The sequence below is a fragment of the Ambystoma mexicanum genome, chromosome 1p (assembly GCF_040938575.1).
Source record: "Ambystoma mexicanum isolate Mex_15411 chromosome 1p, UKY_AmexF1_1, whole genome shotgun sequence".
Classification (NCBI taxonomy): domain Eukaryota; kingdom Metazoa; phylum Chordata; class Amphibia; order Caudata; family Ambystomatidae; genus Ambystoma; species Ambystoma mexicanum.
Window position 1 is genome coordinate 1,459,589,534 of NC_090921.1, and position 13,744 is coordinate 1,459,603,277.

At 45.9% G+C, this 13,744-nt stretch overlaps 1 protein-coding gene across 3 annotated transcripts in view; it reads left to right on the forward strand.

Annotated features, from left to right (window-relative positions):
- Positions 1-13,744, forward strand: part of LOC138455382 (polycystin-1-like protein 2) — a 900,768-nt gene that overhangs the window by 578,276 nt on the left and 308,748 nt on the right. For all 3 annotated transcript variants that reach the window (XM_069607102.1, XM_069607103.1, XM_069607104.1), the window contains one exon: positions 10,213-10,439. In XM_069607102.1, coding sequence (XP_069463203.1) covers positions 10,213-10,439 — 227 coding nt within the window. The remainder of the gene's footprint in view (positions 1-10,212; positions 10,440-13,744) is intronic.

Genomic DNA, 13,744 nt, shown 5'->3' on the forward strand with positions numbered 1-13,744 from the left:
GCCAAAACCCTTTGGGTCATCTTCGATTCTGCTCTCTCCTATATTCCTCACATCATGGACCTTACTAAGAAGTCCCACTTCCAAAACCACGCTCCTGCCTTTCTTCGCCTTCCCCAAGAAGCTCAATGTCTCCAGAGCTCTGATTTCCCTTCGAGGCTGGACTATTGGAACAGCCTCTTTCTCAATCTCCCTCTTTCCTCCCTACACCCCTCCAGCTAATCCAGAAAAGGGCTGCACGACATATCCTTGGCTTCAAGCCCAGGGACCGTATCTCTCCAGCCGTAGAATCTCCCCACTGGCTCCTTGTGGCTGCAAGGATCAAATTCAAGACCCCCTGGCTCACCCACAAGGCATTCAGGGCCTGGGACCACGCTATCTCCAACTTTCTCTGCCTAAATACTTCCCTGCAAGAACCCTACGCTCCTATAATTCCAGCTCTCTGATTGTCAATCGCTTCTCCAAGCAGAGAGTGGGGGGTGGGTCTCTCTCCTCATCTGGTGCCTTCCTTTGGAACAGCCTCCCTGCCCCTCTGAAACTTGAGCCAGCCCTCCTTAAATTCCGGAAACTGCTCAAAACGCTGCTCTTCTCCACCTCCTTCCCTTTTTCCCTTCCCTGCTAAACACCCCACTGCCACTGTGACTGGTGGACTGATACTCATGATTTTCAAAGGATTCCAGGCCCTTCTTTCCAGTCGCTACAGTCCCCCACCCCCACTGCACTACCCTCGCGAGCCCCTGCTTGACGGCTCTGCATCCCACCTGGGAGTCGCCTGCACTAGCACTTAGCCTCAGGTTCTCCTTCTGGGCTCCCCTTAGTACTTCCCTCCCGGGCCCTCCACCAGCAGTTGCCCACCCCTCTGCCCTCCTTTCCCTCCCTCCCCATCTCCTGCACTGCTCCTCACTGCACTTCGAATTCCACAAGGCCTAGTAGGACCATGACTGTATTGACTGTTTTTCCCATTGTTATTTTCCCCTGTTCCCTTCCCATTTAGCCTTGTGGCGCTTTGAAACACTATTCAGTTGTATAAGCTCCTAACAAATGCTCAATACAATAAATAAAATTAAAAAATGAAGTACTGTCCCAGTAGCAGTAAACGTTCAGCATCTGTGCTGGGAAGGGACGGGCCAGCCCCATTACATGTATAGCAGTTCTGCTGAGAAGTCCTGCCCAGTAGCATTAAACGTTTAGCAACTGTGACGAGGATTGCTGGTCCGGTCTCAATAAATGTATTGCAGCCCTGCTGAGGCGTGCCTGTCCTAATAGTAAGATGGGAGTCATGCTGAGAAGTTCTGGTGTTATCCTGTAAAAAGTAAAGCTGTTCCGCTGAGAGGCTGGACATGCCTGACTAGAAGTATAGCAGCCGCAGGCCTTCTGAAAAGTGCTGCCATTGTGCTGATAAAGGGATAGCAGTTATGCAGAGAAGTGTTGGTGCTGCACTTTTAAAGGCGTGCGAGTGCTTTTAAGTGCCGAAATTGTCATATTAATTGTGACGCATTAAACCAAAATTGGTGGTATTGCCCTTTTGAGTGGCTAGCAAACGTGCAGAGAAGTGCCAGCAGTGTCCTATTAAAGGGTCAGGAGTTTTGAGAAGCGCTGGCCTACCCCTTCAAGTGTAAAGCAGTTGTGACTGGCAGCGTTGGCACTGTATATGGCCTATGCTGACCACGGTTGATGTGGCAGTGCTGAAACTGTCCTTCAAATAGCAGTTCTGGGAAATGCTGGCACTCCCCTTTCAAGTGTGTACTAACTCCTGTTCCAATACTGTGCTAGTATTTTATCTTGACATGTACATGTCCTTGCTTATATTGTGATCTCCAAACACCCCACTGCCCGTGCGGACAGGTCTGTGCTATGTTCGATTTAAAAATGTGTATTTCTGCCGAGCAATGCAGTCATGTTTCCATTATGGGTGTGCTTGGCCAGTTCAAACATTCTAGTAAAACACGAAGACCTCTATTCTGTATCCGTCCTCATTAAAGTCATTGTACACATTTCTGCTGAGGAAATGTAACGATGTTGCCCCATTGAACATATAAGAATATAGCTTAGTGTGGCATTGTGCCTGACCTATGTCTTGGCTCTAACGTTTGCGGTAAGATATTAGTGCTGCGAAGCCTCAGGATTAAAGTGTTAATTATAAATCGTATTACTGTAACTGCCTTTATATATAGCGCCCCCAGCTTCGCAAGGCCATCGGTGGGCTGCAGTTTCCCTCCCAGGGGCAGCTCGGCATTGGCGAGCCTGGCCACGCCTACCCACGTAACGCACCGCTTTGAAAGGGAACCGAAGGCGAACATGTGTGCTGTTAGGAAAGTGGCAAGCCGAGGGCGACCGCCTGCCTCCCCTTTACACAACAAGCACACGCTTACGTACTCAACATGTTCTGGCATCACAGAACCACAATACATTACTAGGATCTGGTTCAACGGTATTGTTTCTAAAGGAGGAAGAAGGCGAGTGCATGTTTTTTTAACTTTTAATTTGCATTGCAAGCTCGTTCCCCCTTTGCCCTTACCCCACCCCCATTATTGCAAGTCCGAATTCACAGAGCTTTAAAGAAAGACCGATGCTCAGAGGAAGTTGTAAAAGTCACATAGTTCTTCATCTGTAGATTTTCCCTGTCTCCTGCTTTACCCCATCCTCCCAACATGAAAGGAAGCCGAGCATGTGTTTAGGGCTTATAAATTCCAAACCAGTTGGCTTGTGTCCCTGAATGAGAAAGGGGGTCCTGATAAGATCTCGTGTTGTCCAGAGTGTACCATATGCCCCCATGGACATTCGGTTTAAATACGTGGCTAAAAACAATGCGGTCTTACAAATAAAATGATGGCACTGGGCGCACGTTTCCCAGCACATGATTGTTCCAATGAAAGCAAACACAAGACACATTAGAGCATCAGGCCGTCAACACCATATGTCTGTGCATCTATTTTGTTTTAATCTCTGCTGTTTGTGAATGCAGTGTAAGAAGCAATCAAAAAATAGTCCATAGGCGCCCCTCTGTGAGAACGTGCACGGCCCATTGACCTGTTCTTTGGGAAGGTACCCACTCGAGAGTCCGCAGCCACACTTTAGCTAACTGACAGATGGGAAATTTCCATTTGCATCTCAGTCTTTGTCCCGCCCACATGGGCAGTCCAGCACCGAAATGCTATGGCAATTCCCTTCTGAACAAGAGTACCAACAGCAACCCCCTGCAAGTGTTTCAGCCTTGTTGGGCCTCATCAGTGAGGTGGAACTGTGCCTCTCTGAGCACAGTGAGGTCCATGTTTGGATGAGCCTAGGACACCCAGGGTGACAAAACCTAAGTCCTTTAAATAATCAAAAAATAGTCCATAGGCGCCCCTCTGCGAGAACAAACACGGCCCATTGACCTGTTCTTTGGGAAGGTACCCACTCGAGAGTCCGGAGCCGTGTGGAAAGTGTTTTATCTAACTGTACCTTTGACAGATGGGAAATTTCCATTTGCATCTCAGTCTTTGTCCCACCCACAGTGAGGTCCACGTTTGGATGAGCCTAGGACACCCAGAGTGACAAAACCTAAGTCCTTTAAATAATCAAAAAATAGTCCATAGGCGCCCCTCTGCGAGAACGAACACGACCCACTCGAGAGTCCGCAGCCACACTTAAGCTCACTTTACCTTTCACAGATGGGAAATAACCATTTGCATATCAGTCTTTGTCTCGCCCACATGGGCAGTCCAGCACCGAAATGCTATGGCAATTCCCTTCTGAACAAGAGTACCAACAGCAACCCCATACACATGTTTCAGCCTTGTTTGGCCTCATCAGTGAGATGGAGCTATACCTCTCTGACCACAGTGAGCAAGGGGTCCACGTCTGGATGACCCTAGGAAATTTAGGGTGACTAAACCTAAGTCCCTTAAACAATATAAAATAGTCCATAGGCGCCCCACTGCGAGAACTAACACGGCTAAATGACCTGATCTTTGGGAAGGTACCCACTCGAGAGTCCGCAGCCACACTTTAGCTCACTGTACCTTTGACAGATGGGAAATTTCCATTTGCATCTCAGTCTTTGTCCCGCCCACATGGGCAGTACAGCACCAAAATGCTATGGCAATTCCCTTCTGAGCAAGAGTATCAACAGCAACCCCAAACACGTGTTTCAGCCTTGTTTGGCCTCATCAGTGAGATAGAGCTGTGCCTCTCTCAGCACAGTGAGCAAGGGGTCCACGTCTGGATGACCCAGGGAAACATAGGGTGACTAGACCTAAGTCACTTAAATAATAAAAAAGGAGTCCATAGGCGCCCCTCTGCGAGAACGAACATGGCCTATTGACCTGTTCACTGTAAAAAGTAATCAATGTAACCAGCACTGCCACTGCATACGTTATTCCAAATATACGTATTGTAACAAGTGAGTCAATGGAATTGAACACGTCACAATACCAGCTATTATTTTCATTCATCATTACAATACTAATTCCCCACACAGCAGCAGTAGGAGACTATCAGGACGGGAACCTCAGCCCTCGGGTCCAAAGACCAGGAACACCTGCCACACCGCCCTGCCGCATGCCAAAGGCCTTGTTCCGAAACATATATGGCCTAAAAAAACTTGCCTCTCTAAACAAAAGCTTGGAGCACCTTGTGAGCGTGAGGATGGGGTGCAGGCTGAGCGGTAGTGTGCAGAAATGATAAGAAACTGCACCAGTCATTAAAATCACTTGAGGACAATATCGCACACAAAGACACTGTCCTCGTTGTGAATCGGCTGTCAGCATTTAAAGGCCCATCCTGCCCATTTTTCTCTATTGTAAGTTACGTGTTTTCAAACAATTCTAAAATGTCTTATTCATACATATTATACTGTCTGCTCTCTCAAACATCACACAAACACACACACACAAACATTCAACCTTAACTCTCTGCTGCTACAGGTAAAATGGTGAATCACCACACGGAACACAACCCTGCCCATGAATGCCAATCCACTACACCCTATTAACCAATCAACAACAAAAATACACCCACATTACTCAAAGCCACACACACATCCTAAACATTTACCACACCCCTTTACAAAATATGCAGTCAGCACCCTTTGCCATCTTAGAATTCAATAGGTTCACAGTCAATAACCCCCACCCCCTCCCCTAGTCATTGGTTTAAAAAGCAGCAGGATACAGAAATAAGCGCTTGGGGATTGAGCCATTTTATGGCACAGGCATGTTTTGGTTACTATAACAACCAAATGTCCTTCTCTAAAAGCCCTCTTCTCTCTTTCTCCCTTTAACTGGAGCTATAGTTTTGCCCTTTTGGGGGCACTTTACGCCCCCAAATGCGCCAAAACCAACAACTGCTATAAAATGTGTTCTGTCAGGCGATGGGTTGGGCTGGTAGCTTGCTTATATTCAGGGCGAGGGTGGGGGGATTTCTGCCCCTACAGTGCAAATTAAAAGTTGGCACACATGAACCCACAGTGTAACTTCCTAATAACTGCTGTCAGCATAACAGAAACATTTATTTGTGGTTAAGCAGTTTGACAAGCATATAACAGCTTTAGAAATATATCCTGTGAAAAAACACAAAGGAAGGGACACAAAAATCACACGGTATTAATGTGGCAGTCCAACAAAAAAATAAACACTTGCTAAAGAAAACTAGCGAATGTAAGTTTAAGAAGCATGTTTCCGTTTGGAAATATCTTTCGTTTTTTTCTAGATAAGTGTAAGCGGCACATTTGGAAAACAATAGTGTGCCCACCATGTAGGTAGCCTGCTTTTAATAGTGATGACCCCCACTGCAATGATATTCATCGCCCATTGGTGCCCCTTTCAGGCCAGACAAAAGAACACACACCAAGCAAACAGTACAGACTCCGGCTGGGCAAAGGAGCACCTTTAAAGCTACTGGAAACAGTTCCTTGCCAGAGTGGGTGCGGGGGCAGGCCATCAATCAGGGGGGGACAAATCAGCCAATGGGGGGGCAATTGCCCCCCTCTCTGGACGCCTAGAGCAGAAATGTTCTCAGGCTAGAAAGACTTTCCCAATGAAGTGTGGGCCGCTTTGTTTTCTGTTGCTTGAAGTGGGCTGCAATTCATTACGAAAGTCCTATCTACAAGGTGCCGCAAAGCAGAATTTTGTAGGCCGAATATGGCCCTGGGCCATACGGTGCGCACCCCACGGCTAGAAGAAGAGGGGTGTTCTGATCATTCGATCTAGATAGGAAAAAGGTTGGAAAGTCATTAGCAGAGCAGATGAGATCAGGGACGTCATTTAGGGGTCGCCAGAGATCGCAACTGCGACCTCTGAGGTCCCCCTTGCAACCTCTGGGGTCTCCCTTGCGACCTCTAAAACAAATTAAAAAATAGTTTTTTTTTTCTTTCTTTGTAATGCAAGCTCCTGGGCTGTGGCCAGCATCATGTGGCTCTTTACTTCTGGAGTGGCAAGCCTTCTTGTTCAGGCCCCTTAAAAAAAATAAGAAAAATGAGAACAGGAGTGCCACAAGTCTAACACTTTCAGCACTGACCCTAAATAAGAAAGAATAGGAATACCAAATAATGTGTCTTTCTGGAATTCTACACAATAATTGCTAGACTCATCAAAGGTTTATTTGAGGCACACTTCCTTCAGGGGGTAAGTCACTGATTTAGTCTGTTCTTAAACGCCTCAACCCAGCCTTTCATCCTTCTGAGGTCGACAAATGAGTACCAACACAGGTTGGGTGATATTGGATGTATATGTTGTCTATATAAAGCGTAAGTGCTATATAATAACACATCATTATCATTTGCTCATGGACGTCTGCTTGCATTCACGATCATTTGGTAATATGGGCCTATACACACTGATCTTAACGATACATATGGCGATCCATTCTTTTATGAAATGAACATCACACTATAGTGATATCGTAACCATATTTTTCGTAGCGTACAATCCTATGTGATGCCACTTCCTGTTTTGTCAATGGGTGAAAGGTCGTGTTCCATCGCTAACCGCTATATCACTTTGGGGTGGGGTCAACTGACATCACTTCCTGTGATGTCATCAGGGGGTCAAGCGTCATTTGATGTCACTTCCACTACCCCTGGCATTTTGGTGAAATGACGTTCCTGGGTGGGATGTGTCATGGATTTGTGGACCTGGGACACATTGGAAGTTAGTGGATAATTCAACAATAACGGTCAAAATAAAAAGGGTGATACATTTATCATGCAAAACAAGGGTAGGTTTGCGTCATAGATGGAGATTATTTCAAGTAAATGTCCATCAGTACAACAACCTAATTTTCCTCCTCAAATGTCTGTTTTCTGATAGATTTATTGGACTGCACTAGAGAAGTAGCACCCACACTAAGGCACGAACACGATTAACCATTGACGATTAAATTGACGATTATTTTCCAACTATTACCACTTTCTTATTGTTACAGGAACTCTCAAGCCAACTTGGAGTAAAGGCAAAGCACCTGCTGACCTGTTTTGCACTCTTTCGAGCAGAAGAAAGGCATAGCTTAGTCAGGACAGGATCAGGCTACCCTCTACAGCAAAAAGCGAAATGTTTGTAAAGCTAAGGGGATACACAAATTGCGGAAAGCCCGAACAAGTCTTCTGCCCGGGTTCCCATTTTAGGTGGGCAGCATTTCAAGTGAAACACATAAATTGAACCAGCAACACCTGTGTTAGCCCTCTGCTATGTTCTCTTTGCACATAGGCCCCATTCCACCACAGCCTCTTTAGACGCCATCTCACAGCCAAAGTCAATGCTTTTTAGAGCAAGGCCTTTGATGCAAGAGAAACAGCCGCTTCTTCTATAGGGACATCACCGTCATATATATCTGTGTGTAATAGTTCAGTAGCACAGCTGGGAGCGAGTATGGCAACAACCTATGACTGCAATGCAGCTCTCATTGCTGCTCAGCTGCTGAACATGTTGTCCAATCAATGCATAGTTTGTCTTTCCTGACGCACAATGGAGAGGGTTTCCCAGAGAGTGTACACAAGGCCAGGGATAGTGGCGTAAGCATTTTGCAGCTCCCCCTCCGTCACCATTCCTTTCCTTTTCTCTCATTCAGACGCTGCATAGCCTTGGAATCAACACAGGTGTTCATGCAGTCTATCTGCATGGCTCCTATTACTGTCACTCATCTTCTGGGCCCCTCCCCTCCTTGCTCACAGCGGGTAAGAAAGGGCAAGAGGGTATTGCGGCAACACTTGCGCCCTTGACTTTCTGTCCCGTGTGTCAGATCCTGCTCTAATGTTAGTGGATTGCGGCATTTCTCAGTAGTGAGAATGTCATACTTCTGGCTCTTGACCATAGTTAGTTCCTGCCTTTGCCATTACATCTGCACCAACCAAATATTAGCAAAGTACAGGGAAAGCCCTTGGCTTGGCCTCGGCGGCATTAGCTCTGCCCCAACTCTGTGCATTCTCCGCTGGTGCTGCCAGCCCTGTGTCTACCCTTGAGGTGGGTATCTTGGGATCACCTTGGCAGCAACACTCTCTTTCACCAATCTCCTGGGCCGAGGTGAAGTGGAAATTCGTCGCGCCCTGCTGCAGCCCCAGCCACTCAGGCTGCTGGCACCGTTTCCCATGGACGACAAAGGGAAAGGGATGGCTAGGCGTTCCCTTTGGGACCATGCACTGTAATAGGCACCAGCGCAACAGTAATGCAAGTGATACTAGTCCCTCCTACCCCTCAAGAGTTCAACTATTGGAAACCACAGCTTCCGTCAGAATTGGTAAACCAGAGGGCTATAAACATAGCCGGCCATGGTTATTTGATTAGATTCGGTCAAAGGTTTCTCTAAACCAAGCTTTGAGAATATATTGATAAGCTTTTGATTACTGCTATAAACGCAAATGGTACATCCATCGTCAGCTTCTTTTCTTTCTCTGTCCTCCCATTTCATGATCTTTCAGGCCCAATGCCAGTTATTTTATGATTTGCAAGAGCGCCGTCTACACAAACGGCAATGACCCGCTACTCTGCACGGCACAATAGCACCAGCACACCACAGTCTGGCATGGCAGCCTAGATAGGAGGGATGTCAATACTGCCCCCTTTTGTTAAAAGTGCACATTTCGACTTATAGATGGAAGGAAGCGGGGTCTTGATTACGGCAAAATGACCGGCCGCCAATTCATTGTCTGTGACGATGCATGAGCTGGAAATTGGGGAAAGGTCTTAATTCCAGGTGACCATCACTCCCAAGGGTTATAAAGCTATGAACACAGAGGTGTGCACCTAACAATGAAAGTGAATGAGTTTAGGCTACATTCTAAATCAGAATGTTTGGAATGAAGTAATTAACAAGATTATGAACTCTATTTTGGGCATTCTGATTGGCTGAGAGGCGGCCTACAATGGGAACCATGCGCTAACTGAGCTATTGCTAGTGCTGTCCTGGGTGTTACAGGCCCTGATGTGGAAGTTAAAGGCCTGAATGTAGCAAAGGTATTCATGAGATTTACAGGCACACAACGTGCAGTATAGTCCAAATGGGGGTCTATAAAGTTATTATAAAACAGATTATACCTCCTTTGCAGTTTGAAGACCAGATTAAAAAAGCACATGTTACAATGTGTCAAGGAGTACATTCATTTGAAGTTAAATTGTACATTGCAGTGGAGGTTGAGGGTGAAGCTTTGCGATTGGCCAGGTGAAAACAGACAGGCTACAGCTGAGGCAGCGGAGGTATTTTGGAAGTATTTTGACATTGCAAGAGGAGGTCATGGGTTCAGGAGGCCGTGAAGGAACCTCAGCATGTCCTGTTTAGAAGAGTGGCCATGCGACAACCGGGCCGGAGAGGCAGAGGCAGGTGACCGAAAAGTGGGCCACCAACAATGCGGCGCCGCAGGTGAGGCGTGAGAGTGGCAAACCGTTCTACATGTTCCTCCATAACGTTCGAGACACCCACCCTCTCGGAGGCACAGTCCATTGCAATGTGCCACATGGAATTGTGGATCATCCAGACTTGGTGGCGCAAACTCAGGAATTGGTGCGCTCCAATAGGTATGTGCACTATATCACCTTGAATAGCCTGTAGACTGCCAAGTGGCTGCACTCCTTACTGCACAGAGGCTTATAATTACAATTATTCTGGTTCACCCATAATGTAGACAATACAGCATGATTTTGTCACTCTCCTTGTTTTTGTACTTTCTCCCAAAACAGTCTCCATTAAATATGAGAAATCAGTCTATACCTAATTTGTTGTACTTGCCCCTTTTACCCCTTACAGGTAAGATAGAGTTCACCTGGCAGGAAGTGATGATTGGGATCGAGAGCTCCATCCTCATGTTCCCCATCAACCTGCTCATTGTTCAGATCTTCAGACACATCCGTCCACGGCCAACCACGGAGCAGAAGGAGAAGAAACAGGGCAAAAGTGGCCGCGTGTCGCCCACCATGTCTCCCTCCCGGCCGAACACACAGTACGCCGGCCTAACTCCTGAAGCGGTGATCAAGGCAAGTATATGTGACCACAGGGTTTGCCTCTATAGCTTCTAATCGGTATGTTAAACGGATTGGTGAAAAAACATTATTTGTAAGTTTGATTTACTAAGGTACAAAGGTACATATGCCTATATAACAATAAGGGCACATGCCTTTGTTGTACTCTTTCAATGCTACTCTTTGACTGTGACTGTGACGTGTATGCCCATTATTAACAAAGTAAAGTGTCTTTTATACATGACTTGTAAATAATATGTTTAAACATGTGGTCCATCCATGTTATCAAGGTGTTCCTCAGATTTAGCACCCGTGATTTGTGGCGCCCAATAAAAAATCTTATTGGTTTAACCCGTGAAACGTGTGCAAGAATGAAACCTCTCTTGGATATGTGCTCTAAAAACCACTCTAAAATCACCAGGACGAGCAAGAGAGGACTTTTGCCTGCAGAAAGGTAAAGAATGGCCACAATTCCTGACCGGTTTCCTTTTAAAATTGCTGGTAGGCAGCCGGCATGCACTGGCTCGCTCACCTTTGAGTCAGTGCCAGGCCTGATTTTTCTGTGAAACTGGACAGGCAGGTGGATCCCGCTTAGCACAGATGCCAGCTTCACTGTCATTGTGGGCACAACTTATTTGACACCAAGGCACTGCCGTGAGGAAACGTGATAGCACATGTCAACTATTATGAACACAATCACTGAATGATAAACAGCATTTCTGGAGAGAATGTTAATGAGGTTACAAACAAACGATATATCTTTCGCGTTTCAGTTCCACACACAAGAACGTTGGTTTAAGGCGGAATTTAGGTCTGCATCCAGACCCATTTTTAGGCTGGTTCTGTTCTGTGCTTTATCCCTTAACTTAATTTATTTTATTTATTTTTATGTGTTTCTAGCTCCTTAAGAACTTTAAAAAAAAATGTCGACAACATTAATTTACAATACATTAAATTTGGTTTCAATTTCATCTTCCGCTCAATTCTCATGATATTATTATTACAAAAATATCTGTAAAAACCGAACAGACATTACATTTCATCATAAATAACATGTGAGGTAAGAAAAGGATAAAACCCAGGTATTTAGGCTAACCCGGTCGCACGGATATTTGTCTTTAGCGTGATTTACTCCAACACTGTTTAGTTCAAGCTTTTAGATCTTTTCCTGCCTGTAACCATATTCGATAAAGTGCAACGTGCAAAGAATCAGACCCCGAGTGGAGACAGTAATTCCAAAAAAACTCCAGTCTTTATCGTGTTGTAACTATGCACACATTTTTCAAAAATACACATGTACACTAATGCTCGTTTCCTGCATTCGGTAAATGTGTGTTTCCCTGTTTCTGGTTTATGGAAAGATTTGCAAATTCGGCAATACCTCAACTCTAAGGGAATTTAGTATTGAGATCCCCGGATGGTTAACAGGGGGGGGGGGGGTGATTTGTACATAGGAGCAGCATCAGATTTTAAATGGCTGGATTTGGACTCTGAGTTTTCATATAAATATGAGTTACATTCACACATTGTTATAGTTCCACAGGTTGGATAAATGTATCATTTTTATTCAAATCCCACAGATCAGTCCTTCTTTGGAAGGATTTGTTAAGTACTTCATAGTATTTCCCCAATTCCAAATATGGGACCCAATTTATACATTTAAAGAAATCTATACCCAGATCTTCAAAGTTTCCACCACGGCTTCTAAATTCAGTATCATAGCTGACCCCTGTTGCCATCAACAGAGGACCTACCGGAGCAGCCTTTGAATTGATATAGAGTTCTCCTCTCTTTCTCAGCAGTTGAGTGCTTATGGAGACCGGTACCAGCTCAAACATCCATTAATCCATTGGCATAGAAGGGGGTACATTTAGAACCTTTTGCCTAAAGATGCCCTCCAATCGGATTGAGCCAGGTTACATCTCCCATTGTCAATGACTCTAAGCCGCAGGGCACAGTCATGCAAAAACACTATTTATAGAGAGTCGGAACACCCTCAACAGTATACCCCACAGTCTCTCTAGCAAATCTGGAGAAAAGGTAAGTGAGCTGCTGTGCCTTTCTACCTTTCGTCTCCTTTATAAGATGCTAATCAGCCTTAGTGCTCATTTCCAGGCCCAAATATGTATATTGCTGTCAACATACTCAATACTGCCCATCGCTGTGATCATGTCAAACCTGAGTACTTCACTTCCCAGCACCAGCATACTCTAAGTCTGTCTTACGTTTATTGCCAGTTTGCTTTCTGCTGAAAAGACCTCCAGTTCGTTTAGCAGACTTTTCATGCCCCTGTAAGTGTGGTCTAAGATTGCCAGGTCGTCCGCCTATAACATGCTGGCGACACTGGTCATAGCCACCTTCGGGGGACAGTTGGCCCTTAATAAAGAGCTCTTGTAGCTGTGTCCTTCTAAAGGGATCCAGAGGGCATGAAGTGACGCAAGCCCCGTCACAACCCCAACGAAAAGCAGAAACAGTGGGCACACAGGCGCTCTCTCAACCGTGCCAGAGAGTGCCGCACATGGCCCTTCCACGAAGGTCTGCAAGTCCCACCAACCCATCCTTGAGAGTGCCAAGGCGTGAGGGAGACCCAGGAGAAATTCCAAGTGGGCAGACGGTCTGCTGTTTGAATTCCTTCTGTCCATTCCTCTCCTCTACGATCAAGAGAGTTGAGCCCGTTTTAGTGACACACCTGAGAGGTTGGCAGCTATGCTTTTTGGCCTTAAAAAAGCCAAGAATATCGAGGTCCTTCAAATCCCCCAGGCTTGGTGCCCCTAATTCGTCCCAACATAGACTATCGACTCTGTTCTCCAAAAGAGCTACAAAAACGTTCTAGGGCAGTTTTATGTAAAAGAACTATAGGGGACTGGCTGGCGCCTTGTGCCCAGTTTGCTTTTCTGTTTCTCCACGGGTCACCGACAGGGCGAAGTAGCTCTCCTCTTCATCAGTCACAAAGAGATCCTATCTGCTTGCAGAATACGCTGAGCCTGTTAGCAGGAAGTGATGGGCAGGGGTCCGCTTCAGGTAGCCACTTGGTCCAGCGGTTCCTTCCTGTAGGAAACTGTGATCCAATGCTGTACCATTCCACCATATAGTCCCTACTTCTGATTGGTCGTCAATATCTGTTCCCCAGCTCGAGATTACTGGAGAACAAGAAAAGCAGTGATCCTGTCATGTCTATCTTTTCGGGTTCAACACACAACAACTCAAGGAATAGCTAAATCCAAACATGACAAATTAGTAGAAAAACTACCAAGCTGGTCACCGGCCCTTGCATGAAAGTCAGGCACCACAAGAACCAGCAGCTGCTCTGAGTGCCTCTC